We start from the raw sequence: 27095 nt of genomic DNA, 5'->3' as shown, positions 1-27095 counted from the left end.
AAGGTGTCCTGGCAATGCTCACCGTAAACTTTTCTATGCAGGAGAAGTCCTCATCTAAGAACACCCGTACTGCCATGTAGTTTGTCAGTTCCTCGCTCGACACTAGTGCCCTGCAAGGAGTCCATTTCATGCCATAATTTGCACACTGTTCAGCACAGAATCCCCATTCTGTCGGACAACCTTCTTTGGGAAACCAGAGTTTGCTTTTAATCTGCCATATCTTCATTGAGCTACACTTTTCTCCTGTCAGTTTCAAAGGCAATAACAAAAACATCTGCCATTTTCTTCACGTTTTATGCAATACTTTTTTTTATTTTATCAAGCTTTAAGAGGTGCTCGTAATTTCCCCTCGGAAAAGAAAAATAAGAACAATATAGGAAAACCTTGCAAATTCCTTTTTTTAGGTAAGCAACCAAGTTTGGAACACAGCACAAAAGAAATGGCCCATTTTGGTGGTGATAAATGCACATACATGCACTCATTCAACATGACTAAACAGGGAACTCAGTTTCAAAAAGTGAAAAAGGACAAAACTGTGAATAGCCTAGAAACTAATATCATTATTAACAATCAACCATTAACAATCTAAACAATCAACCATGTGACCTTATCTCTGAGTCTTGCGGGCCTATGTCGAATTGCCTCATGTTTGTACCCGTAATGTGATCGACCCAAGTCATTTTGTAGCACCTTTTGGAACAACCAAAATTCAATTATAGAGCAGCAAAAAGCACTTTTGGAGCACAAGCACACCCTTCATTTGTATTCATGCCACTGTTAATGATTTGTGTGTTGGCCTATCCAACTAAAAAAACGTGCATGCTTTGCCTTCCCACTTCTGTGCAACAGCAGGTTCGGTTTCCTTAAACACAGAACTAGCTGTTTCGTTGCACATGGAAGCACTAGGCATGACCAGAGCCGTATATGTAGAGAGTTTGGTCAATGGGAGGTGCGGGCAGAGTCGGGGCGTGCGGCAGAGTCGGAAAGAGGGCTTGGCATGCTCTCTTGACCAACCAGAAGCCGAAAAGAATCCCCTAGCGGTGGTAGCGGCAAACAGTTCTGATCAAATGTCTATGTTCGTATATGGTTTTAATAAGCGCATAAGCGTGAAGTGTAGAAACTCTTTGTGGTTGAAAATAGGGTGCACGTGTTGTTTTGATCATGATCATGCAGAAGGATGTAAGAAACGAATGCACCGCGCAACTCTGTTTTGCGCAGACAAAGTGTGACCGTTCGGACGGCAGATTCCCGGCCCTGGGCGCTTGGCGTACGAATCATGTCGATCGTTCCGCTAGTCGCACTCTTCCACCATCATTTTGGATTAAAGTGATTGAAACATCACGTGTACCGTATTTTCAGCCATTGAGAGTTACTCCAATGCAGTTATCAGGTTTGTTTCTCGCGACCACCGCCAGGGTACTATTTCCGGGTTCTGGTTGGTCACATTCAAATTTCTGAAGACGCCCTGGAACACGCCCAGCCCGCTTTCGGCCAATGGCGCCTCCTTATTTGTCTCCTATACTTCCCAACGAATGGCCAAACTCTCTACATTTACGGCTCTGGGCATGACAACAAGATGCTGATCGATGAACGACAGTATGGACTGCTGTGAATAGTCATTTTAGGTATGAAATAAAATGGAAACCAACTTGTATATTCCACTAAAATTATGTTAGAAGAATCTTGAGCACACAAATTGATGTTTCATTTAAATTCTAAAGGTTGTAATAAAACAAAAATTCTTTATCCAGATTTTTAAAAAAAAGTCTTCACCCAGATTTAATAATAAAAAAAATTTATCCAGATTTAAAAACAAATCTTTAAAAAAAAGTTATTCCCCAAGATTCCTTCTAGTGCTTCACCTAATATAGTTTGTTTATTCTCTTGACTGTACCTCAAATGGATAAAACATATATAAAGGTGACAAATAAACAATGGAGTTCAAACAAAAAAAACAATAGAGCAGCTCATATGAATTTTCTTGCGAGCTAAATAACGAATTTGAAAAAGATATTGCTAGAGTACCGCAAATAGCCACAGTACAATTCAAAGTTTTTTTATTACAACTGAGGGCGGTTACATTAACACTTACAAAATTCCTTTTTTTAATATACCCAATGCTTGCACATTTAATGTCCCGCTCTGGCGAAGCAAGATAAGCAAAATTGCGATGCTTACTCGCAGTTACTGCTTCACTGCAGTACACAAGATCGCGATGAGAAGCGCACTCAACAGAGTTAACTTACACGCCAGAGTAGACTATGAACATAAGAAATATTGCGAAAATTCCGAGTACTTTCAGTGTTTGACACTGATAAAGAGATCAAATAGGATAGTAGTTATTTGCAGAGGCGAAAATTGAAAGTTCTCAAAATTTGCACAAGCCTACCATAACGATCCGGACGTGTTGTGGGGCATCAGTTTCAGTATCTAATAAAGTTAAATCAAATTTTGGCGCAATGTTGGCACAAATTCCTCACATTTGGGCTAAATATAGCAGGACGTAGCAGGGTAAGCTCTTTGGCGTAGTTTGGCGGAAATGGCGCAGTAATCGCATCACTGTTGTACCAGCTGTAGGACTGTTCGTCGAAAGACCATTCGTAGGAGGTCAATTGATAGCAAGGCAGTTTGTCACATAGGGCATTTCGTCATAGGGAGATTCATCACGTTGACAGTTCATCAGACTATTGAAAGAACTTTGTTTTCCAGTGCCATTTTTCTAGTCCCAGTCAGGCATTATGCTCTCGAATAAAAAACCTTGGGTGAGGCTCTTATGACACAAATGTTTGGAGTCTCTTATAATAACTAATCAAATTTCCGTTCCTTTTGCAATCGACGCTGTCCGATTTCCCATGACTCCAACACAATCCGGGTACGAGTCATCCCGGTAACTAGATAATCGTAAGACAGTGGCAAATATGCAAGTTTGTCAAAACTAATTTATTCAAAAAAGGTCACTCTACCCTATAGATGAATCTACTCGTAGTGAAATGTTTCAGGTGCATGACTGAAAGATGTCTGTGCTGTTGGTTCTGTCGTAGCGTCGAAGAATTACTTAAAGGCGCTTGACCGTGGTTTTTGCTGCCTCGGAGACTACTCCGTTTGCGGCTTGGCTTAACTTCATTTCGGCTAGTGCGTGCTCTTCCTTGAGCAACTCCAGGAAAATCCAGATATTCGGTGATGCACAAACCGAATATCTGGATACTCTGTTTGTGCATCACCGATATTCGCCCGAAACATTTCGCTGAGTAAATGAGTCTCTAGGGTAGAGTGACCATTTTTAAATAAATTTGTTTTGACAAACTTGCATATTTTCTGCGGTCTCCCGATTAGTTACCGGGAAGACGCGTATCCGGATTGTGTTGGAGACCTGGGAAATCAGACAGAGTCTATAGCGAAAGTAACATCCACCAGCTATTATAAGAGACTCCAAACATTTGTATGAAGAGGGCCTCAACCGAGATTTTTCATTTGGGAGCAATATGCTCGGCACACAAAAAATGGCCCGGGAAAATAACATTCTTTCGATAGTCCACGAGGAGGTCCTGGTACCTGTCACAAGGTTTTAATATGAAACTAAAGACCCCCATTTTTGGCTGGAGAGGCACTTTAAAGCAAGAAAGTCTGCATGCCACACACGGTTCCACCTCCTTGAGAAAAACAAAAAAACATGCTGCTTTTAACAATATCACATCAGCTTGCTGCTAACATTCAAGTAGTACAAGGAATTTAGCATACATCTAACAAATGTTTTTAAATTCTGGATGATTATTTCTTGATATATTACAAAATAACATTCGTCTTTGGGGTGTTTTCAGATAAGTCCAGCCGACCATGTTCGGTGACAATTTTTTAATTTTGACGAAAAATATTTTGTTGACTCAATGACCAGAAAAACACAACCGACTTTTGTTCTGCAGAAAAAAAATTTAGGAACACATTCTCAGTCCGAAGCGCTTTTTGTAGATAGCGCAAAGTTGGCATTTTGGGCACCTTCCCCAAAACAACTTTTGTGTCTATGAGTCTACAAATATTTACTGATAAATTATGCAAAGGGAAGATTGACCAAAAAAATTTGCCACGAAATATCATTGTTATTAGTTTGCAAAGAAAAGTCTCAAACACAGCACATTGCGCAATAATGCTCCATTTTGATTTTCTTTTTAAAGTCTATAAATGCTAGGATTTTTAAACTTTGCCAGGGTGTTACCCTGTATGTTGTTAATCTTTGCTCTAAATATTGTTGTCCTGGTTAGCAGAGAAATTTACGAGAAATGCTCAAATGGGGCCATTTTACTAAATAAAAATTATTTTGAAAATCAATTAAAAAAAAAAGGTCATTTTCAATGTCTTTTAGACTTTTCCAATTTCAGCTCAATGATATGTACTAAGAAAATCTGCAAAAACATGTTGATTATTTTCGTGTCTTTGAAGTTATAAAGCGAGAAATCTGGCCAAATCGAGGCCACCACAGCGCTTTGAATGGGGCGTGTACAGCCGAGCAAGAAACTCAAGGCGAGTCAGCATCTTTTTCTGAGCGCTTGACTGGTGGCTTTCCCTCCAACTAGTGCCGACGTCACGGGCTCGCCCATGTCAAGCGGATGGAGGGCCCAGCCCCCCCCTCCAACGTAAACAAATTGCCGTTATCATTTTTGTCAAGGTCAATGTGGTTAGAATGAAAAGAGAGAGAGGATTTGGGAAAAAGCAAGCGTGGCCATGATTCGTGCGCTTGCAAGAAAGAGAATGAAAATAAGCTGCGTCTTTCCATCACACTTTTCAGCTCTACATTTTTATTTGTTCACTGTTGATTACTTTTAAAGAGTGCACCTTCAGCTCGCGACCTTGTTCACCTACCGTAGCACGTCCCCACACCCAGGGAGCACGCATTGGGAGTCAACTAAAAATATTTGTTGATCGCTCGCTCGCCCTCGTGTGCAACTAAACAGCACCAAAATAAATAATAAGATTAATGTTCATCGTCAGCCAATACCCACTATATGCTCCGTTATTCTGTACAATGCCTCGCACGTGACGTGGAAGTGACGCGTACAGCTCCAACACAAGCGCTTGCTCCCGCTGTAGCTGTCTCCACTCTTCAACAATGACAGACCACAGTCTCCATTGCTGCATCTGCAAGGTTCTTTCTGGAGAATCACTTCTCTATTAGACCCATGCATTCTCAATCTGACTGAGGCGTGCACCTCCTGGCGGCCATTACACAAAGTTGATCGCACTGCTCCTCCAAGTACAGGAATGGAACTCATGATATGTACTTGGGAGCAGCCACGGGAGCAGCTGAAACAGCTGTTTTGGAGCAGGTTGGGAGCAGCTAAAACTACATTCTGGAGCAGGCTAGGAGCAGCTCAGATCGGTTTTCATTGCACTTCAGCTTGCGTCTTAGACAAGCACAGCATCAATTTCAATTGAGCTTAGCAGCAGACATGAACATGAGTGGTTAGAAACCTAGGTAGTTCGGAGAACAGTGTAACAGATGCGAAAACTTGAAACTTTTTGAGCCTTGATGAGAACCAAAAAGTAAGTACCATAAGTTTCTGAAGGTAGGGTCATTGATATTTTCTGAGTGGCTTTCAGCTGCCCAAAATGCAAACCAGCACTGCTTATCCCACAACCCACACATGCTCGACATAGTAATTATGTGTGCTAACCACGCGACGTGCGTAAGCAACGGGCGTGCAGTTGCACGGAGGAACAGGGCAACAAATTTCGAGTTTATTCTATTGTGCAACTCAATATCGAAGCAGTAGACTACAATTAACGGAGCTATCGTATTCAAAGCTATAAGCAGGAGCGAGGTTAAAGTAGGCCGAGCAGATTTACCACTCGCGTGAGAGCTGCTGGCCGGCAAGGTTTCGGATCGGACCGCATTTCAGTTCTATCAAATCACGATTTATCTTGCAAAAATGCGGTTCCAACTTGTAACAATGAAGCGCTAAAAGGAATCTTTTGCTCATTTGTTTTCAACTGGCTGACGTCTGGATCCTGGGCAGCAGAGCCTCAGGCAATCTGTGGCCTCGGCCGACTTGCTTAACCACTCATGGTTGAAGAACAATCAAGTCACAGCTGGTGCAGCGCTTGGAATCCGACCACCGAGTTTTTTCGTGCGCTTCCGACTCAGGATACACAGGGGGAATAAACAGAACAAAGGATTGCAATGTCGACCATGCTAAACGCGCTCATTGTTGCCAATCGAGTCGATGGAAACCGAAACCAAAGCAAAATACAATTTTTTTGGCGCATGTTTTGCGATTTGATGCATAATGGCGCAAGGTATTGGCTGTGGCGCAGTTTCCGCAACATGGCGCAGGATGGCGCAGACAAATGCGTCTGGCGCAAAATGGCGTTCCACCCCTGAAGTATGTTGCCACAGCGGTCGCCCAATGGACGGGAATGCGGTCGTGCTGGAGCACGAAGCAACCGTCCGTGAATGGCCTGTCCAAGAGGAAGAGCAGCACGACGTGGTCCAACACGTCAAAATGTATTGCGCTGCATTCAAGGGTGCATCCAGTCTGCATAGTGGTCCCGGGCCGTGGCTCATTGCTGCACCTCAAACGCCGACTGCGACCTGCCCCCTGGCAGCTGTTCGTTGGACGTAGTGTCCATCAAACCTGGAAGTTGTTCATTCGGGAAAGAAGTGTCGCACGTTGCCCAACTATTCAATTCAAAGTTAAATTAAAAATGCACCAATCTGCAGTTTGCCGGCCTCCAGACACGTTGCAGCTGGATCAAATCGACTGCAAATGCTAGCCTCATCCGTGAAAGTGACCTCGCTCCATTGTAATGGTCCCCGGGGACTCGTGGGCTGCAGCAAACACCATCCGAGCGAGTTGCTGACGTTCAGAGACGAGGCTTCCGAGCTACCGCTCAAGACTGGATCCCGCATTCATGCAGGCGCTCACCGACGCTGGTCTTGGAGGCTCTTATTTTGAGGCAAGTTTTCAACTCACCGATTGCCATAAACGGGTCATTGCACACTGCCGCCACAATGAGGAGGTTCTCATCCTCAGATATGACGCGGTCGCCCTCGAGGTGCATTATCAATGCGTCTCTCCAAAGGCTCGTATAGACCAGTATCCGATGTCCTAGGCCCCAGCGCTAAAAATGGGGAAATAGCAATTTCAAATGCAGGCTCTTGTGAAGAGAGGGGCTGCACATAAATTAAGATTTTTGCTTTTTGGCATCTTGGCATCGGTGTTGTTGCTGGAGCTTCGTGATTATGCATTTCTGACGTTCTTGCACTACAATATGTGCACAGGTTTCTAAAAAAAAAAAAAAAAAAAAAAACAGTCTTGCAAAAAGCGCAGCGCTCCTATTGTGTCATGGTGTCAACATAAACAAACATGACGGCGCCCACTGAACAGAGCAGAGACTAGTCTATACAGTCAAACCCGACTATATCAAACCCGTTTACATCGAATTATCCCATATATCGAACAATTTTTGTGCACAGTAATGTTACAGTGATAGTATACAGCAAAAACTATGGTTACATCGAACAAAAATAGCAGCCGCTACCGATATATTGAATTGCCAAGAGCGCCGTTTTGCTCTGCAAGCTGGCTTTCCTCAAACGCGAGCGGCTGCATTGGGGGAAAACCAGGTTGCACAATACGGCAGCTTTTTTTTTTCGGTCGGTTGCGTTGCAATGTCAAGCGCTTGGAAGAAAAAAAAAAAAAAAAAAAAATCTCTTTTCCGGAGGGAGCATGGAGAGGGTGCTCCGTGCTCCCTCTCCCCGCTCCGCCCGCAAAAGACAATATTATTTCTTCTTCCAGGCGGTTGACGTGGCTGCCCAGAAGAAAAAAAAGCCAGCTTGCTCTGCTACTTGGGGGAAAGCCACCTTGCAGAGCAAAACGGCACTCTGCAGGAGAAGGTGCTCCTGCTCAAACGTGCTCTGCCCTCACGGCATAGTTCGGCACTAATGCGCAAATATAGAAAGCAGCAGCCTCAGCATTTTAGAGTCCGTCAATAGCGTAGAAACATATTGTTATCGCGGATGCAACGAAGAAAAAGCAGCAGGAGATGCATGACTATTTCATTGTAGAATATTTCAGCACAAAGTGGATTTTTGAGAGTCAAATTCATTAAAACTGTTATATCGAATTACATGATATACCGAACTAATTCCCGTTTTTTTGCGAGTTCAATATATGCGGGTTTGACTGTATTACGATTGACCGACTTCCGGTTGTCTCACTAGTTGCTGCAATCACTTGCTCTAATAACCCAGCCTGTGACGATCTCGTTACCTGAACCCTCATATCACGTGAGACACGAGAGGGAATATATATACATCTTTAAAAAAAAAATGCTTCATCGCAGTAACTGGCACGAAGTACGGAATACCACGCTGGAAGCATAAAACAAAAAAAAAAATACCGCGGCAAGGCAATTAAAGATTGGAAAGCAACCTGTTAGAATTATTTGAAAAGTTCCTACCATGCGTGACAAGTTCGTGGTAAGTAGGCTCTCTAAGAAAATTAATCCCGAGTGAACAAATAAAAGCATAAAGCTGCAAAAGGCTTCAGCGGCATCTGTGTAACCGCACGTTGCATAATGGGGCATCTCCCATAATGACGCCACACGTAACGTCATGTCTGACGTCACACATAACATTTGACGTTATTATGGGAAATGTTCCATAATGAGAAAATATTTAGCAGAAAAATTTCCCAACTAAATTTAGTGGAACCGCTAAATTTAGGGGAAAAATGTCCCGCTAAAATTAGCGAAAAAATTTCCCCGCCAAATTTAGCGGAAATTTGACGTCACGTGACGTCAACACCAACTCAGTTTCCCCGCTAAATTTAGCAGTAAATTTTTTGCTAAATTTAGCGGGAAAATGTTAGTAAATTTCTCGTTAAGTTTAGCGGGAATATTTTCCCACTAAATATAGCGCAGAAATTTTTGCTTAATTTAGCGGGAAATTTAGCGAAAATTTCCCGCTAATGGGAGGGAGCAGGAGGGGAGGGGACGGTATGGAGGGGGAGAAGGGGCATATCCTCCCCTCCCTACCCTCCCCTGCTCCTCCTCAAGAGCTGCGCTCTAATTCGGCATTACAAAGAATTGTAAACGTCTAATTTTTTTCTACCCTCCCTAGCACGAATGACTGCTGCACTGAGACCATGGTGACCTAAACACAACTGATAATGGCGAAGGGAAAAAAAAAAAAAAATCAAACTTGACCATTATTGTGCAAACATACAACATTGATACTCCGTAATAAATACTTTGGGTCAGTTCCTCCTATGCATAACTTGTCAGTAAATATTTGTGGACCTGTAGCCACAGCAGTTCTTGGGGGAGAGGTGCCCGAAATGCCAACTTTGTGCAATCAGCAAAAAGGGCTTCAGACCAAGTGCGCTTCTAAACTTTTCCCACGAAGATGAAATTTTTCTTTTTTTACAAAACAAGTTGGTGTTACTTCGCTGGGCATTGAATCAACATTTTTTTTAATTTTTTGTCAAAACTAAATATGGTTATTGGACATGTTCGGTCAAACTTATCTGAAAACACCCTTTGGCTATCAAATCAATTACATCCTGGTTTGAGTCTCAAAAAAGATTCATGATGGATATTTTATGCACAGACACTTTTTTTTCAAAGGTGTCTTTCAGATATTGTACAACTACCCTAAAGATTTCCTAGCAAAAGCCATACTACACCTAACAAAAATATTTATAACTATGTATAGATGCCTGCAAAGCAAAGAAATTGTGTGCATCAATTAAAGAAAAGATTCCTGGATAAGCGCAGTACAACACAAAATGGTGATATCTCTGCTTTTCACGAGAGAATAACAAACAAGTTCAAACTGCAAAGGTGGTGCACAGAGCACAACACAAGTAACACGAAATACAATTGCTGTAATTTTTTCATTCTTTTTCTTTCGCTTCAAGAGTAGAGATCAAACATACTATTAGTATATAAAAATGTGCTCGCGCGGGGGACCTCAATTTAGGCTAGAAGATTTTTGGATAAACACTAACACTGTTAAAGGGCTACTCCGGCGACTTTTTGAGCTACCTCAACTAACTATATTTTCTGACTCCCCGGCCTTTACCCTTTCCGGTATGCTATTTAGTGTCACGAAATTCATAATAGTTATTGCTAAATTGGCAAACAAAAATGATGCAAGAACCAACATTCAAATATACCCGCACTTTTCGGTGCCGTAACGTCAGTGGCAGGCAGGCTTGCCAGTCGAGCAAGCAGTCTAAAAAATAGAATATGCCAATCATTTCTTCCGTGCTGGAGCGCAGGTACTGGAGCGAGCTTCCAAAGCATTCATTTGACATCATGAAACTGCTTCGAATCAGTTGGGAACAAATTCTAAAGTCCAAAGAGTGAAACCCTGCCCTCCACTGATGTAATTTTTTCGTTGTTGCCAGTAGAGACTTTTCGTTTGAAAAACACGGCGAGGACCAAAATTGTAAATTCAGTAACTTCGAGAAAAAAACTTATCTTGACCTAATATTTGGCCTAACATTTTAGCGATGTTTGTTGGCGAGTTAAGCAAAATTTCAAGCAAATCGGGGACCATGAAGAAATCGGCGGAGTACACCTGTAAATAAGAAAAAGTGTATGTTGCATTTATTCTTTGGGCTAGTGTGCTCCTTTTGAGCCCACATATCACATTACTAATAAAACTGCATTCATCACTAATACACAATTATCAACTAAGAAGTTGTGTACATGCACAAATCAATTACACAACAAATTACTACGAACTTAGTAAAAGATGGAGCTTCCGAATGGCAACCCAGTTTTGCAAACCAACTCAATTTCGAGACTAAAGGCCCATTCACACACTTGCAACCGAGTACGACCGAGAGAGAAGAAACCTGTTGAAACCTCTTAAAATTTCTTAGTATGAGAGAACACACTGGCACGCTGGCGCCATCTTGCAGTGACCCTGGAACTGCATTTCACAAGAGCAAAGGTTTTGCGGGATATTTGAGATCAAATGTATGTAATATATAAGAAAGGCTCGTTTATAAAGTTGACAAAAGTTTTTCGAGCCAAGAAAGAAAGGATAATGCGCGAAAGAAATAGGAAATATGCCGGGCCACCAAGTTTATACTGCTACCCAATAGATGGCGCCAGTGTGTCCTCTTGTTGTAAGAGACATAAGAGGTTCCAATGCACCCGGTTCTAAAAGGTCGCAAGGGTGTGAACGGGCCTTTAGCAAACTGGCTTTAGTATTTATGGTACAGTTTCCTTCACGAATGTGGCAAACATATTCTGGCTATGCCAGCTGCCCCTTCACCAACAAGCATGGAGGTGATTCCTACATGTGAGAAGGGCTATGCTGAAACTTCCATATACTCCACAACAACGTCACAAACCCAGCGAGGTACATATCCAACTTGGCAGGGATAGAATTTGAACAAAAACTAAAAAAGAATGACGATGGAGCCTGCAATATGTATCTCGATCAAGATTATTCCTATTCAGTAGAGACACCCTGCTGCTTTCTAAGCTCTAACCATAGTCAACCTTTTCTTAGAGTCCTGCACATTCTCACGTTTTTGGGGCATTCTTCGATGGAAACAGGAGCACGCATCTTCGCCCATTCAAAGAGAAGTGCAAAGTCATCCTCCACCATATGCTGACATTGCATTATCCAGACTCTGGCCTGTGGTTCAGGAAAATTTATTCTCGGCCACCAACCCCCGTTGAAAACAGTTCATGTGTTTGCCACTGGGTGCCTCTTTTATTTTTAAAAGGCACATGGTAAATAAATTTGAATAAATGTGAATCCCTCTCATTTTTACCCCAGTCTTGTTCAATTATTTCTATATCACCTCACTATCACCCCAGTGATGCCTTGTTTAACATTTATCTAGGAATCCACCTTACCTCAGATTATCATGACTTCTCATATAACCTGTCGTCGCTGATACTAACCATGCTCTCAGATTTTTGCACCATAACCTCAGACTAGCGACCCCATCAGTAAAACGACTAGCCTATGCTACATTGGTAAGATAAGATTCAAGAAAGAATACACCTCCCCGATATGGTCTCCACGGCAATAATATTTAAGTAACACCTAAGAAGGTACTGAAGTGCTACTAAAGAGTATCGACGAAACTAAGGTAAATGGCCCAGATGGGATATCTCCTCGTGTGCTTAAGCGCTGTGCTCATTTGATTTCGCTCTATCTTTATTTAATTCATGCGAAGTCACTATCGTGGGTCTCTTGCCAAACGACTGGAAGACTGCTCTAATAGTCCCTATTCACAAAGGTGGTTCTAGGAAAGATGTCAAAAACTACAGGCCTATTTCATTAACCTCCATCTCATGCAAGGTCACAGAACTTATTTTATACACTGAAATAATAAATCATACGACAAAAAACAATTTATTATCTAAAGAACAGCACGGTTTCTGCAAAGGCTTATCTTGCACCACTCAACTTGTTGAATTTTATCAAGACTTGTCATCTGATGTTGATGAGGGAAACCAAACGGATTGTATACTTCTAGATTTTTGCAAGGCTTTCTAAACCGTTTCGCATTCAATTCTGCTAAATAAACTTAAGATGTTAAATATAGACTTGACGGTACCAAGATGGATTGAAAAGTATTTGCTAGAGCGTTGTCAGTGTGTATTATTGAATGTTAAAAGTTTGGCATATGTTAATGTTACATCGGGAGTCGCACAGGGCTCTGTCTTAGGGCCGCTTTTGTTTTTAATACATATCAATGATACTTCCTTGGGTATTTCATCTTGTGTTCGGTTGTTTCCTGATGATTGCGTGGTGTAAAGAAAAATTAGAACCAAAGATGATGCCATCCAGTTACAAGTAGATTTAGAATGCATTACTATGTGGTGCTCTACATGGAAAAATGACTTTAAATCCCAAAAAGTGTGTGTATTTATGTTTTACTAAAAAGAAGAAAATTGAAACCCAGTATTATGTAAATAACAATATAGTAAACAAGGACTCTAAGTATAAATACTTAGGTGTCACGATATCAGCCGACTGTTCATGGAATTCACATGTGGATGACGTGATTTTAAGGCTGGCAGGGCACTGAACTTTAAATGAAGCCTAAAATGTTCAGTCCTTAACTTAAAGGAAACCGCGTATTTAACATGTGTTAGGCCGATTTTGGAATATGCCTGTGCCCTCCTGGGACCCGGAACAAAAAACATTGATAGACAAACTTGAAAAAAATACAAAATCAAGCTGCTAGGTTCGTTCTGGGACTGAAAGGGCGGAGAGAGAGCTGCACTCAAATGAAGACTGAACTGAATTGGGAACCTCTCAGCCCGCTGTAAAAAAAAATTATGTTTAAAGTTTGTTTTTGATATTTAAAAATAAAACTGGAATTAACAGTGAAACTTATTTAAATGAATCATATTATATTTCTAAACCGATAATGCTTTCAAAATTAGAGTACCTTGCCAAGATGAGCATGTATGCCAACTCTTTTTTTGTTAAAATCATACGAGAGTGGAATGGGCTGTCGGAGCTGACAGTGTGCAGTGAGAATGAAGATGTGTTTTTTTTTGTGTTTTTTTCCAGCAGTGTAACCCCCCGCTGTAATGCCCTCGAGCACTGCGGTAATCTCTGAATAAAGAATAAATAAAAAATAGATTCATTTATACCGATTACTCTCCATATACTAGCACATCAGGCATCTCTCTTCTTCATTGCATCTTTTATCACAACAGCCATCTCATAGATTCTTTGTTATCTCCTTCTCACCGTATTTTCCCGTCTTGACCATTCTCTCAAATTATGTGAATTTTCTTCGTCCACAGTCTCTTATCCAGGGTCTACATTACCTTTGGCAATAAAAGACAAATACACTACCTAACCACATTGGTTCTATAAATAATAATTATATTTACAGCAGGGACTACCCTTTAACTCTTCTAACCCCTCAAGCTAGATTAGAGTGTTTAAGTATTGTGTTATTGTGTTATTGTTGCATTCATTGTTTTTATATTTATATATTTATATGCTTGTCCACTTCCTTGTGTAATACCCCTCGCGGATCCTCAAGGAAAATGAATTATGACGATTGTGAAAGGTACATGCGTGTGTTACCCGCACAAAAGCAAGCGACATGAAGCGCTTAAAAGTTTGCAAAAAGCAGTTAACTCAAGCTGCACATTGCGCAATTAATTGAAATACATACAATGGCTGCTTCCATGCTGCCAAAGTGCTAAAAATAAATACACAAGCTTTCACTCAAGCAGGATCAGCATAAAAAACAAAGTCTGCTACATCTAGCGATTATCTGTTCTGAACGCCCCTCTGCAACGCACTAGGTACTAAAATAGTGCCACACAAAAGTTGAGGGGGTGGGGGGGGGGGGGGAATCACGGACGAGACGGGCTTTCTGCTGACTTCCTATGTTCCGAGAAGCCACAGGAGTTGATTGAAGGCCTTGGGCCAACCTCTAGGAGAACGTCGGATCAGGCTTCTTCCAAAGCCATACAACTCGCTCTGGAAGCAACACAAGTTCAGAAAAGCGGTATTGAATTGTCTGGTCATGCTTCAGTGTAGGAGGCGAGGCTTCACATATGAAAGCTCAAGTTATTGACTCTATGTACACAGGGTGTTTGTTTCCCACTCCAACAAATTTTGTTTTAAAAAAGAAAGCAACCACTGCATGGATGCTGGCTTCACTGTGCGTTTACCAGGCTTGGCAGAGATTAAACGTAGAGATAACCGTACAATCAGTCGATTAATTAGCATTTTAATTAACAACTTTATGAGACATGTTGCAATCAGTTTTAAAGGGGCGCGGAAACAAAAATTGAAATATTCAAATTTCGTTCGGAAATGAGTCAAGCAAAATGATAATCGCACGTTTGTATTTTGAACGACTTGATATATTTTTCGTTCCAAACGGTGCACTCGAGCAAGCGCTCGAAGAGAAGCGAATGGAGAGCGCGATGCGTCATGGGATATCCGGCGCAAAGAAAAACAGAAAGAAAAGATTCCCCGCATTCGTGACGTACCAAGGCTGGCGTGGTTATGAGCTTTGCCCTTGGCGGCATTGTCAGCGTTGTGGTGGTGTCAATAGCGTCAGCGCGTTACAACCGAGCCGTTCGAAGTACCCGTGGGGTGACGAGCGTGTGGCTGGCCCAAGGAGCACGTAGCTTCCACAACACTGTCGGCTTAGGGCTGAACGGGGTGGGGAAAGCAACTTTTGTTCGAGTTTTGAGCGACGGGCTAATCTTCTAGGGGGAGAGTGGCTGTGTCCAGTTGCACGAACGAGGGTCCGAGAAAGAGGGGAGTCCTTCCTTTCCGTCTTCTTGGACCGTTTGGTACAATGCGCGACTTGTGAGTGGAGGAGGAAAGCTAAGAGGGAAAATGTTGAAATGCCAAAGAGTGGCGCTGCTCCGAAGGAATCTGCTTTGTCACGACTACGTAGCAGATTCCACAACGTTGCTAGACTACTTACCAAATAGGCTCCGCATGCATCCACCAGGCGCACATTGAAAGATTGTTTATTTAGCTTTAAAATTAGTTTTCTTGTTCCTTTCAACGGAAGACTGGTGTTTTTGAGGATAGGGTGCAACATGCAACACATTCAAGCTAGAAAATGAGCGCTGGAATTTCGTTTCCCCACCCCTTTAAAGGGAAGCCACTACTACAGTGGAATTCACTTATAACGACGCACATATAATGATACACCGCTTATAACGATCAGTTTATAGTTTCTAGACTAGAAACGACCACTTTCTAGCGCAGATACGCTGATAATCGGTTATAGCGATTGCATTTTCGGGTTTTCTCATTATCGTTATAAGTGGATTGCACTGTCCTAGATGCTAATTTATATTACACAATTTGTGAGAAAACATGCAGCACTGAGATATTCATCTATCATTTTTCACATTTCTTCCATTTCCGGACATGCATGCAGGGGTGTCAAAAGCCCTACCCACAGTGATGCATAAAAGAATACTACACTGGTGACACTGTCATTATCTGGGTAGCATGCCCTTGGTAGCGAGGACACACCTAAAAAATGATGAGGTGTGCCTGTCACGAATACGTCACTCTTCTGGGCATGACTGTGGGCAGGGCTTGAGGTGCCCCTTTTGCGTCCAGTTTCCAATTCAAGCTATGAAAGCACAAAACATGATCCATTATGCCTCAAAGCCCATTGCTTTTTCCCAAATGGTATAAGTTGGATGAGCCTCTAAAAACGACTGCCATTAAAACTGCAACATGACCTATAAGACTTTTAATTAAAAAGCTAATTAGCCCATTTTAGTTAACTGGCCCATTGATCATGGCGGTTACCCATCTAATGACTGCTGAGCCTGACGAACACATAGCAAAGACAGTATTCCATGCAGTGGCCACTCCCTTTTTTAATATGTCTGTTTCAATTCAAAAGAAACACTAAAAAATATATTGAAACCAGTTCCTCTCGAAATGTCGACTGAACAAACAGTGTTGGTTTCTTACTTCTATAGGAGGATCCCAAGATGGGTTCTAAAATGGGCCACCGATTCGGCGCCTGACCTAACCATCTCTTCACCTTGGGTGTATCGTGGTGGTGCATTTTACCTGCTGAAATTTTAAAGCATAGCTCCCTTCCTGTGAGAGCTTGCCAGTCAGCCAGACATGGGTGACCCGACAGTGAGGCGCGCTTGGCACAAACGTTGCCTGCTCACAAGCTCCTGGTCAACTGCGCTCATGTTTGCCGCCTATCCTGGCCACTTTGCTGCTATCATTTTTCCCAGCAACGACACTTTTCAAATTTCACGAGGGAAAATGCATCAGTAAAATATGCAACGGGTCAATCTCAATACCCATTACCTTCCTGCAAATTTTTTAAATTGCACTGACCTCTAATAGTAATGGCCGTCAATACTGCAAGTCTAACATAACCCCAAAAAACCAAGAATTAAAAATTAAATACCAGTAACAGATTGTAGTTAACTAGCCAACTTAGAGTGACAAACATCCCCTCATCTAATGTCCGTCAATCCTGATAAGTACATGGTGAAAACGGAACTCGACTAACCCTCACATCCTATTTCTAAAAAAATATAATTAAAATCAAACACCCTGTATATATGCTCTTATATTTCTCAATATACTTGGCAATAAAAAGGAAAAAAAAAAAAATGCTGCATCTTCCAGATTTAAAAAAAAATATACTAATATGAAAGATACCCCAAACCATGCTAAACTTTAACTGTGCAATTCAGAGTATTGCTCAATGTATACAATGCATTTAAACCTCTTTGTGTCGAACAACAACATGGTTAATTTATAGGTCATGTACTTAGCCATTAAAGGACAACTTCATTGATACATTCCTGGATATGTTTTCCCGCCCTATACGTTCGCAATCGGGGCCACAAGAAACGTCCCAAAGAGTCGCACCGTTTTTTAAAAGGTTTATACGATGTTGAGAAGTATGCTCAACATTTCGCCAACTTTTGATCGGATGATAAGTTTTTGGCCCTTGGCGGCAGCTGACAGAAGACAGAACTTGCAAATGTGGAGCGCTTGGCGAGCGCTCAATCAGTAGTCACTCGCCACATTTCAATTTCAATATTTTACGATACCATTTCTTACAGTCACGACAGCTACTCCTGCTAATTCTGCCAATATGTGCACGTATTTCTTTTTAAGCAGTTTCAAGATAGACGCGTAATTGAGAATTACTCTCGGTAATTCCGGCAAGCGCTTTGAGCGCATAGCTTCTAAACAATAAAAAATAAAGAATTTTCTTTTTCTTTGTTTTTAGTTTTTTGTCTATATGGTACGATCCCTGCATAGCGTCCGGTTGTTGTTCTGCGGTTCTATACCCTGTTTCAACCTTGCACACTTTCTCCTTGTTCCGCTTTTCTGTCTGCTTGGTGCCGATGGCATAGAAGAATCACCCTTGGAAGCAGCGATGCAATGAGCATCGGTGGCCCGCCGTGCAGAGGCGGAGCACCGATGCTGCTTTTGATGTTCGCCGTGCAAAGAAACTTGTACAGACCGCTTCTGCGTGTTTAACGCACGCAACGTCTCATATTCCATTCCCCACATTGCGTGCAGCCACGAAACGCGTGGGCAAAGTATGCGAAACTACTAAAACGGAGTGCTGAAAACAATCATAAAGATAGTGAAAAGCAAAGCGGAGTTGACAAAGAGCAGGAGCAAGCAAGCAGTGATAGCAGACAATGCGAGCCTGCAGAGGCGCGGTAGCTGTGACAACGGAGGGAGAACGAACATGGCTAATGGTCCATGCTTTGGCCAATCACGGCTTTGCAATCATGAGGCGGGAAAACCCCAATCACACCAAAATTATGTGGCAGACACCATTTTGAAGTGCAGCAAAAAGAAAAAAAGAACTCTGCTTCAAAACAAGACCAAGATGGCGGCAATCCGCCAAGTTGAATGCAGGCCGCTCGAAGTCTGGCTCGATTTTGCAGCTAGAGTGCAATTTAAAAGCCGCCGAGACCTCAAAAATCTTATTTTAAACATATTTTAATGTATTAGGTGCTGATAATTATAGAGAAGGTAGTTCATGGAATATACAAGCCAAGAAAGTAGTTTTCTAAACTAAACTTTTTCACAATATTTTGTTTCTTAAGGCTCGCATCCTTTTTCAAGTTTGGATCATACGATTTTTCGGATAAGACATTTCCAGATAAGCACGCAACTCTGGAACAAATAAAGGGATTCAGTAGCGTCAGCAGACGAGAGCAACGCAGTCGTCCTATTCACCTCTCAGGGTCTCATGCTCATTGATCCCCTCATAGCAAGCCCACCTCCTTGCACTTCTGTCCCCTTTAGAAGCGTACGCCTGCTAACAGTACTCACGTCACTAGGGTCAGAGACACTCGAGGCGACAGCCCGCCGCAACACCCCCAAGCCCTGCACCCTGGGTGGTCCTCCCCCCACCCCTTGTGACGCCACTGACCCCTATGCTCCGTGGAACTCTCAAGCACACACTAAACCTGGATGAAACTTGCACTGACTCGAATTAAGCTTGCAACGGGGACCCAAAGACAGACTAAACATTACTCATTTATTTATGCGAATACCTACATTGCCTCGAGAGGCATTACGTATGGTGGGCACATTCACAAAAAGGCACACTGCACATTACAACCGAATACAAAAATAACCAATACTGTAAACGACTTAATTTTTGCAAGGACCTAATTTTCGCAACTTTTGCGAATCGCATACAATTTGCAAAAAATAGGTCCCGCGAACAAGTCCGGTAAAATGTAAACACATTGGAATCTATATTGAGATCCCACCGCGTCGCAAAAATTAGAACTCGCAAATTATTCCCAAACTTCAGCTTTGACCTAAATCGCGAAATATTGAGCCTGCGAAAAATAAGTTGTGTACAGTATATAAATTATAATGTTAGAAGGATCACAATATCGGAAAAACGAAGACGTTTACGATTCTCCGTAATGCCGAATTAGAGCACAGCTCTTGAGGAGAAGGAGGGGAGCGTATGCCCCTCCTCCCCTTCCCGTATTCTCCCCTCCTCCTCTCCTGCTCCCCTCCCATTTAGCGAGAAATTTTAGCTAAATTTTTCACTAAATATAGCGCACATTTCCCCACTAAATTTAGCGGGGAATCCCGCTAAATCTAGCGGGAAAACTGAATTAGTGTTGAGGTCACGTGCCGTCAATTTTTCCAAAAAATTTAGGGGGAAAATTTTTTCCCCTAAATTTAGCAGGGAACTTTTTCCTTTAAATTTAACGGAGATATTCCTCCGCTAAATTTAGAAAGGAATTTTCCCGCTAAATTTAGCGGACAAATGTTCCCACTAAATTTAGCGGGGAAACGACCCATAATGCAACGCGTGGTTACACCAATAGCGACGCTGCTCGACCCGGAAACGGGAGCCTCAGAGCTGCGCTCTAAAATAAAGTTTATATATATCCTGGACTCTATTGAAAAACAGCTCAGTTGTTTCAACAATGTCACTGGGTAACAAGTTCCTGTCATTTGTAGATCGCAGAAAAAATTAACATCTAAACACATCAGTTCTACGCTTGAACGTAGAAAATCTTCCTCAAATTATCCTTCCCAGGTCAGGATTTGTACAGGCTTCAAAGAAAACAATTCAAGGGTTTTCAAGGACTTTTAAGGACCTGTGAATATATTTTTAAAGACCACTTCCAATACTATATCTAGTAAATTTATAACAACATTTTAAAATGCAATGCGAAAATTCTTGACTGCACGACGTCTATAGGCAAAGGCGCATTCACCAAAGAGGTGCTAGTAAGCGGTTCAGTAGAGCTACTGCAGCTTCTCCTTGGCTTCTGGGTTGATGTTTAGAAGTTCTTGCGTCTTCGCTTTTGCCATTAAGACACAAGTATTTTCTCGTAATCCTGTTGAAATATCACCAGGAAAGTAAAAACTACTATACAAAAATAATTTATTTTTAGACACATTGAACTCCGATACATCCCGAGTGAATTGAGCTACATAGTAACGATTCTGAAGTTGGTTTCTAGTTGTATTTAAAAATTCCAGCACGTTGGCTGGATGGTGGTATTCTAAATTCTGCAAACACACTAGGTAAAAACCAGAAGTAGCTGTACGAATAAATCAAAGGTAAAGATGGCACTGGCAAACCAGCTGTTTTACAAAAAGCAAATAGCACGAAATCTCTTTTTTTAGGAAATCTCTGGGTATTGCTGAAAGACTCGGCTGCTTTGCAACGTGGAACACCAATTCTGCTCCTTTTTTTTTTTGTCCTTATATATATATTAACCCCCTCCCCCGTGCCCAATGTTGGCCCTCGACATATTGGGGATGGGCTATCTGGCCCGAACTGTTCCCTCTGCTTTCTTGGTGCCTGTAGTCGTCGTGACCCAGCCACGACCGCCGAAAGTTGCACTTCCCAGGCGTCCCGCACACCTTAAACCTACGTCCACCATGTGTAGCATAAAACAGACGGGGAACAAGCAAACCAGGAGTAGCTAGTAAACAGTATGGAGAACAAGGCAAACGAGGGGCAAGGTTGCAAGACGGCAGACTGGCGAGACCGAATTCGGAACCACCGGGACTGCTACGACTCTGGCCAGGAGCTTAACGGGCATTCGCTAAATCTGTCTAAATTTGCCATATAAAAAAATAACTTCCTCATTAAAATTTTGAAATTTCTGTTAACAAGTAAAAAAATAATTATATTTTAATATTGTAAAAGAAATCCCATTATTGCAACAAAAAAATTTAATAAAAACTGATCATCATCGGAAAATTCTAGGGTTTTCAAGCATTGCTTGAAATTCCAGGGCTTTCAAGGTCTGGGAAATGCCCTTTTCAAATTCAAGGGTTTACAAGGTTTTCAGGGACCCGTACTAATCCTGTACGTGACACATAGGTAGGTTCAGAAATATATTTATATTTACAGATGCCAGAATAGTTATACAAAATATGATATAAAAAGGTTCCCATTGCGCTCGCATACAGAACCCTTCCAGATTTGGAGTAAAACTCGGAATAAAAATTAACATTGGTATAAATTTGGCTTTGCTGTGAGTCTAACAATAGAAACTAAATGTGCAGCAACATGTCCCAATAAATCTAGCAAATTAAAAAAAAAAGGAGAAAAAAAAAGACAATAGTTTTTGTATGAGGACTTACAACAGCTGTTATAGCAAGACGCCACAGTTACAGCAGTTACGGTATTAAAGGGCAACTCCACTCAATTCCGAAGATTTCGGGATAATGAGCGATTTCGAATTAAAAAGCCCTAGTAAAAGCCGCTACGTCGTTTGCTTCGCAAAAAATGGGATATATATTTTTAAATCTAATTTATACACGAGCGGAAATCGAAACCGAAACTTCGGCTCCGTCCGGCAACACTGGCCTCGGGCCGCCAAGAACATGGCCATCACGTGGTACGAGATGTCACGTGATCCTCGGCCCAACGACGGGCGGGATTGGGGTGGGCGTGTGCCAGGCGCGAGTGTCGTCTGCACCGCACTCTTCACCACGTTTTGGTGTCTACGGCATTCAACGAAGTCTGCACAACTGAGGCATAAGTCTGCGCATGTGGTGTCCGTAGTGTGGACGAAACTCCGAGAGACAATAATCACAAATGGTGAGACGACGACGGTGGTTGTGATGCGGAAGACGGCGGTAACGGCGGGACCACGGTGGGCGGCCGGACACCTCCCAAGAAGTGTGCTGCACAGGCGCGTTACACCAATCACGTGGACACCGCTGAGCGCCGAGAGGCAACGTTGCTGACGTCATGCGCCACGCTTGCCCGGAGAAGTAAAAACAAGCAAAAGGGGGTCATGATGATGACGTTTAGCTCAATGTTGGCTCCGCCCATGCCGTAGCCTTGACTGCGCTGTTGGTTGTGCCTGAATTCGCCCGCTCGAGTCAGCCGATTTCGGCAACTTGGCGGGTTGCAAAGTTTGCCAGACCATTTAAGAAGCATTTAGGCAGAACTGTGTCGTAATATTTGACGTGTGGTCTTCCTAGGCGATACTGAAGAGGACTGCATTGTTTTTTCAAAACCAAAAATCAAGCGGAGTTCCCCTTTAGGCACAAAATATGGAGTCACAAACATGTTTTATCTGATATTAGACCCAACATTAATTGCTGTCATAAATTACACTTGGACATTGTCTCCACCTCTGCCTGTGAGTTACAGTGGTAGGCCCTAGTCTTTATCTTTTCTGGTATAACTTAAACCTTTATTTACAACCAACAGTCTGGTTTTTCAACTGTAAAAAAATAAAAACAGATAGTGATTTTTATTTATGCAATGTCTTTGCATAACACACCACCCTTGGCCTCTCCCCAGCTCTCATCACCCAAGTGAGAAAAATGTCACCTTAACACAAGCCCTCCCAAATTCTAGAATCTGTCAATGAGGAAACAGCTTGACTCGGGAAATCAGAAATGCTGTACCAATTCCTTTGCCAAAAAAGCTTCCTATGCACATGCTGCCCGCATGCCTTCAAGCATCAGCCATTTCTTAAATCACTTCTCACTTGTGCAATTCTGTGTTTGCTCAATTCTAAGCAATCAAAAAGTGATCCCACTTGGAAAAAACAAGAGGGGCAGGAGAGTTGCTTAGAATATATCTTAAGAGTCGTGTATAGCCCTGCCAAGCTTTTCAAATGTGCTCTCCCTGTGTGAGTGCTGATGCAAACAGTGTGCCATCTATAGCACTGCACACAACTTGTGACATGGAGAACACCCCCCCATTTTTGGCCATGATGTGCTATTTTTTTAAAGAACATGGAAGTTAGCCCACTTCTAGTAATTACAGTGGTGACCTAGGCCGAAATGGGGTTCGTTAGCTATTGTGGGAAATAAGCGAACATTGCTGACTGAGGAGAAGTCATCGATTCTTCATCAATCCCAAATGGTATAACAAGATTGGCAGATAGCAGACTATAAAAATAGCAATTTTTAAATTGTTCTTGGTTGCAAACTGAAAGTTAGCCCACTCTTCATTTTCAGCCAATTTGCTCTCCATTTTAGGTGGGCTATCTCTGGGATATTATGGCAGTCATATGTTTTATTAAAACACCCGCGACAAGGCGGTATAGAAAGGTAAATAAACAAACTGAAAAGGCTCACCCCTTGGGAGAGAAGAAAATGTTCAAGCAGTTTTATTAATTATTTTTGTAGTGGTTATTACACCTACGAGGAAACCACCAACGAAACATACCTGGCAAAATTGATACTTTCAAAAATTGATCCTCTCAGAAATGAACTTCCAAAGAGCTTTTAGGCTGCTCGTTAGTAAAAATAGAACTGAACGCCGTGTTAATCAACCAAGTGGGAAAGAAGCAGACTCATTATCATTTCGACAGCAACCAAGGTCAGCATACAAGGAAGTGCTGCAGTCGGGTTTGATATGGACCATTCTCCACGATTCCCCTGGACAAAGACGGAAGCTCGGGTCTTTTGAGTTTTCCACTCGGTCAAAACAAAGCTGAGTGACAATGAAAAAAATATCAGCTATGTACGCAGAACTCAAGCATGCAAGAAAATTATGAAAAAAAAAAAAGAAATATCAGCAATGTTTGAAGAACTTCAGAAGCATATGCAAGGAAATCCAAACAACATGACTTACATTACAGAAGCTGTAGGGCTCGTTGAGCTTTTTTTTTTTTTTGTCTTTTCTTCCCAGCTACGATTATTTGCAGGATTTTTTCATTACTCAACTATTTCCACCAATTATTCGTGAAATTACTGGTATGTAGTATTCATTACTGAGCTCATGTATTTCCAAAAATGAGACCAGAAAACTGCTTTGTAGTTGCTTCAGTGGTCAATTCAGAAAGGCTGCACAGCAAATCACATTGGTGTATACACAAAGTCCCCGAGACAAGCAAAGGACAACATACACACAAAGAGTCTCAAACACAGCTCCTAAGCTTTCTAAGCTGTTTTTATGTTAGGGTAGCATCTATAACATTTATTAAAGCAAACTTCGAGGTACGCAAAGTGTTCTTTGGTGGGCACCACTTAACTATTTCCTGGCAAGCAATTGATTTTAAGATCCACCCAAGTAGACATACTGCATGCAGGCAAGAAAAAGACACTGAACAGAGCACCTGCTACCCAGACCTTATGCCAACCCTAGAATCGGCCCCTCTGCGGCCAATTTTATGAGTGCCTGGGGCTCTTGAAAGTTTACCTTACTCAAGTGTCCCTGTGGGGATGTGTGTGTTTCTGCTTAGGGGTGCATGAGAGCACTTTGTTTACTAGCAGCCAAGGAAAGTCGATTTCTAACCATCAACACAGAAGCCCAAAATCATCCTCACCCTTACATGTTAAAGGTACTAGCATTGCTAGCAGACATGCCATGTGGCTTCCTCACCTGATGAAATCGGCCACATGTGGCATGGTCTTCTCGTAGTTCTTGCCACCAACTTCTTGACAATGAAGTGCCAAAAAGCTGGGCTGATTCTTTTTGACCGTCTGGATATACAAATAGACCAGGGATGTAGGCCCACCAGGTGGTCCTCGGATCGTCCAAAATGTTGCAGGGTAACTCACCGCAAGGAATGCACCAATCCATCCCGGCAGAAGTGTCTGGGGCTGCCGAAAGACGAATGGCAACATACAAAAACAAACCTGCATCAAACTCTGCCTGATTGCAGACACTTTGCAAAACACACCACCCTTTTTTTGCTCTGCTATGCAAACAGGATAATAACCTTTATTTCGACCCAGTTGGCCTAGTACACCGAAATAGAGTAAACAAATGAGACTATTTACAAGTTTGCACTAGTGCTTGGCCAAAGATCATCCTTATGTCCTCTGCGACACTAGGGCAGCAGTCTCTTATGGAGCGTGTAAGGGAACGGCACAGCTGCACAGTGCGTGGAAGATTAAAAAATTCAAATGCTTCTTTGAATCTATTGAATAGTATAGCATGCCTCGCTCTAATGCAAGCTATCAAAACTGTTGATGCAAGCAGATTCGTGGCTAAGGCGAAGGTCACGCATTTCAGGGGGAATGCAGCTCGCTAAAACTTGACAAGCGCGCTGTAACGCGTTTTTTTTTTTTTGTTGTTTTTTTTACTTTAGCGTGTTTAGCTGACCTCGAGTCGACTTCCGCGGGGGCTAACAAGCCGAATCGACTCCACTGGAAGCTACCCGAGTGCAACCGCCGCCTGTCGACTCAGCAGCGAGGCGAATAACACGGGGCAATAACAGAGTATATTTTTATCTCGGTATCTGGGCCGCGGTAGTACGCCTCCTCATCGATGCAAGCATGACTGAGTCCCATTAGTATTCCTTCGCTTTGCTTGTACTTGTTTCTTCCGGCAACGCCGCGAGAGCGGCAACCAGCAAACAAACTGCGCTCTGGCGCAGCTTCCCTGCACGTGAGCCGAGCACATTGCGGAGAGCCTCTCCGCTGAACACGCTAATAGCTCGTAATTAGCTCGCAGTCACTCCAGATCGAGCGAGGAACGCAACATCCTCGATTTGCCCTGTTCGCTTCAGAATCCCCGCTTCGATTGGCCACCCGCAAGCAAGGCAGCGGGATTTCAGACCGTCCGTTCCTCGATCCATCCCGCTATGCAATGAGCGTAGAGAGAGGAGTCGCGATAACTGCACGAGGCGATTCAAGCGCGCGCATGCGTTTATTGTCTCGCGCTCTAATCCCTCTGCACACAGCCAGCAGTGTTCCATACTTTAAAAAAAAAAAGAAGAGAAAAAGAGGGGGAATATCAAGTGCAGCCAGTGCAGCGCTCCCTCACCTCTTCAAAGATGGATCCTACATTGGCGGTGACTAGAAGTACCGGTATGTGATCGCCCATCACTGTCCCCGTCCGTGCTTCCTGGTGTTGCTGTTTCCGGAAAACAAGGACGTTCACGGGAGACCGTCCGAAGCTCCCATGCCGGACTCCCCGATCAGCCGACGGCAGATTCGTTCATGTTCGCGGCCGACTCGACCGAGGTCCTCTCTTCCAAGTAGCGGAAGCCACACCAGCCACACGAACTGTACGAACCATACCACCGTGAACCGTACCACCATACCCCGCCCACTAACAGTGACGTCGCTGACGTCAGGGACCCCGAGCAACCGCGCGCTTGCGCCCTAGCCCTATGGCTAGCCTTTGTTTTCTTCTTTTGCTTTGAGCACCGGCATGATCCGGTGACTCCTGAAGCGTGCGTCACGACCGTGAACGGAAGACGTGAACGGCGCACAGCGGCCTGGCGGCCGTGCCTGCTTCGTTTGCTTGCCGCGGGATGCGTACGTCGAAGCAGGACTCCCGTCGCTTTGCGGCTTTGCGTCGCTCGGTCGCTCGCGGCTCCACTTCGAGCCGACGCCGCCGGCGGCGCCGCTAGCATCTGCCGCATCTTCTCTTCCCGCTGCGTTGCCGGAGGGCCAGCGCGGCACGGGCCGGACTGACCGCACGCAAGAATAGAAAAAAAAAAAAATAAATAAATAAATGAGGGAACCGAATAAACAGAAAAAAAAAAAAAAAAACATGCCAACGCACATCATAAGATAAGCGTGCCCCCCCCCCCCCCCCCCCAAAAGAAAAAAAAAATGCAACACCGATGGTAAGAATTAGATTTGACATATCAAGCTGTAACTTTTCTCAAATGTCTTTTACTGGTCCAATTAA

General features: G+C 42.9%; 1 protein-coding gene across 4 annotated transcripts in view; it reads right to left on the bottom strand.

Moving 5' to 3' along the window:
- LOC8052457 (inositol polyphosphate-5-phosphatase A) overlaps window positions 1–26510 on the bottom strand; it is a 50969-nt gene extending 24459 nt beyond the window's left edge. For 2 of the 4 annotated variants that reach the window (XR_003919894.4, XM_029989121.3), the window contains exons 1-4: window positions 26220–26510; window positions 25010–25051; window positions 24831–24931; window positions 23–110 (exon numbers count right to left, since the gene is read on the bottom strand). Coding sequence is in view for 1 of the 4 variants with exons in the window: in XM_029989121.3 (XP_029844981.1) it covers window positions 23–110; window positions 24831–24931; window positions 25010–25051; window positions 26220–26279 (291 nt within the window). In the remaining 3 variants the exon portion in view is untranslated. The remainder of the gene's footprint in view (window positions 1–22; window positions 111–24830; window positions 24932–25009; window positions 25052–26219) is intronic. The other 2 variants (XR_003919895.4, XR_003919896.4) reach the window with 1 other exon arrangement.
- Window positions 26511–27095: the final 585 nt, after the last annotated feature.

Source organism: Ixodes scapularis, unplaced genomic scaffold (genome assembly GCF_016920785.2).
Source record: "Ixodes scapularis isolate PalLabHiFi unplaced genomic scaffold, ASM1692078v2 PGA_scaffold9__187_contigs__length_104089568, whole genome shotgun sequence".
In the NCBI taxonomy this organism is placed as follows: Eukaryota; Metazoa; Arthropoda; class Arachnida; order Ixodida; family Ixodidae; genus Ixodes; species Ixodes scapularis.
The sequence above is the reverse complement of the archived record's forward strand: the minus strand, read 5'-3'. Positions and strand labels throughout refer to the sequence as shown.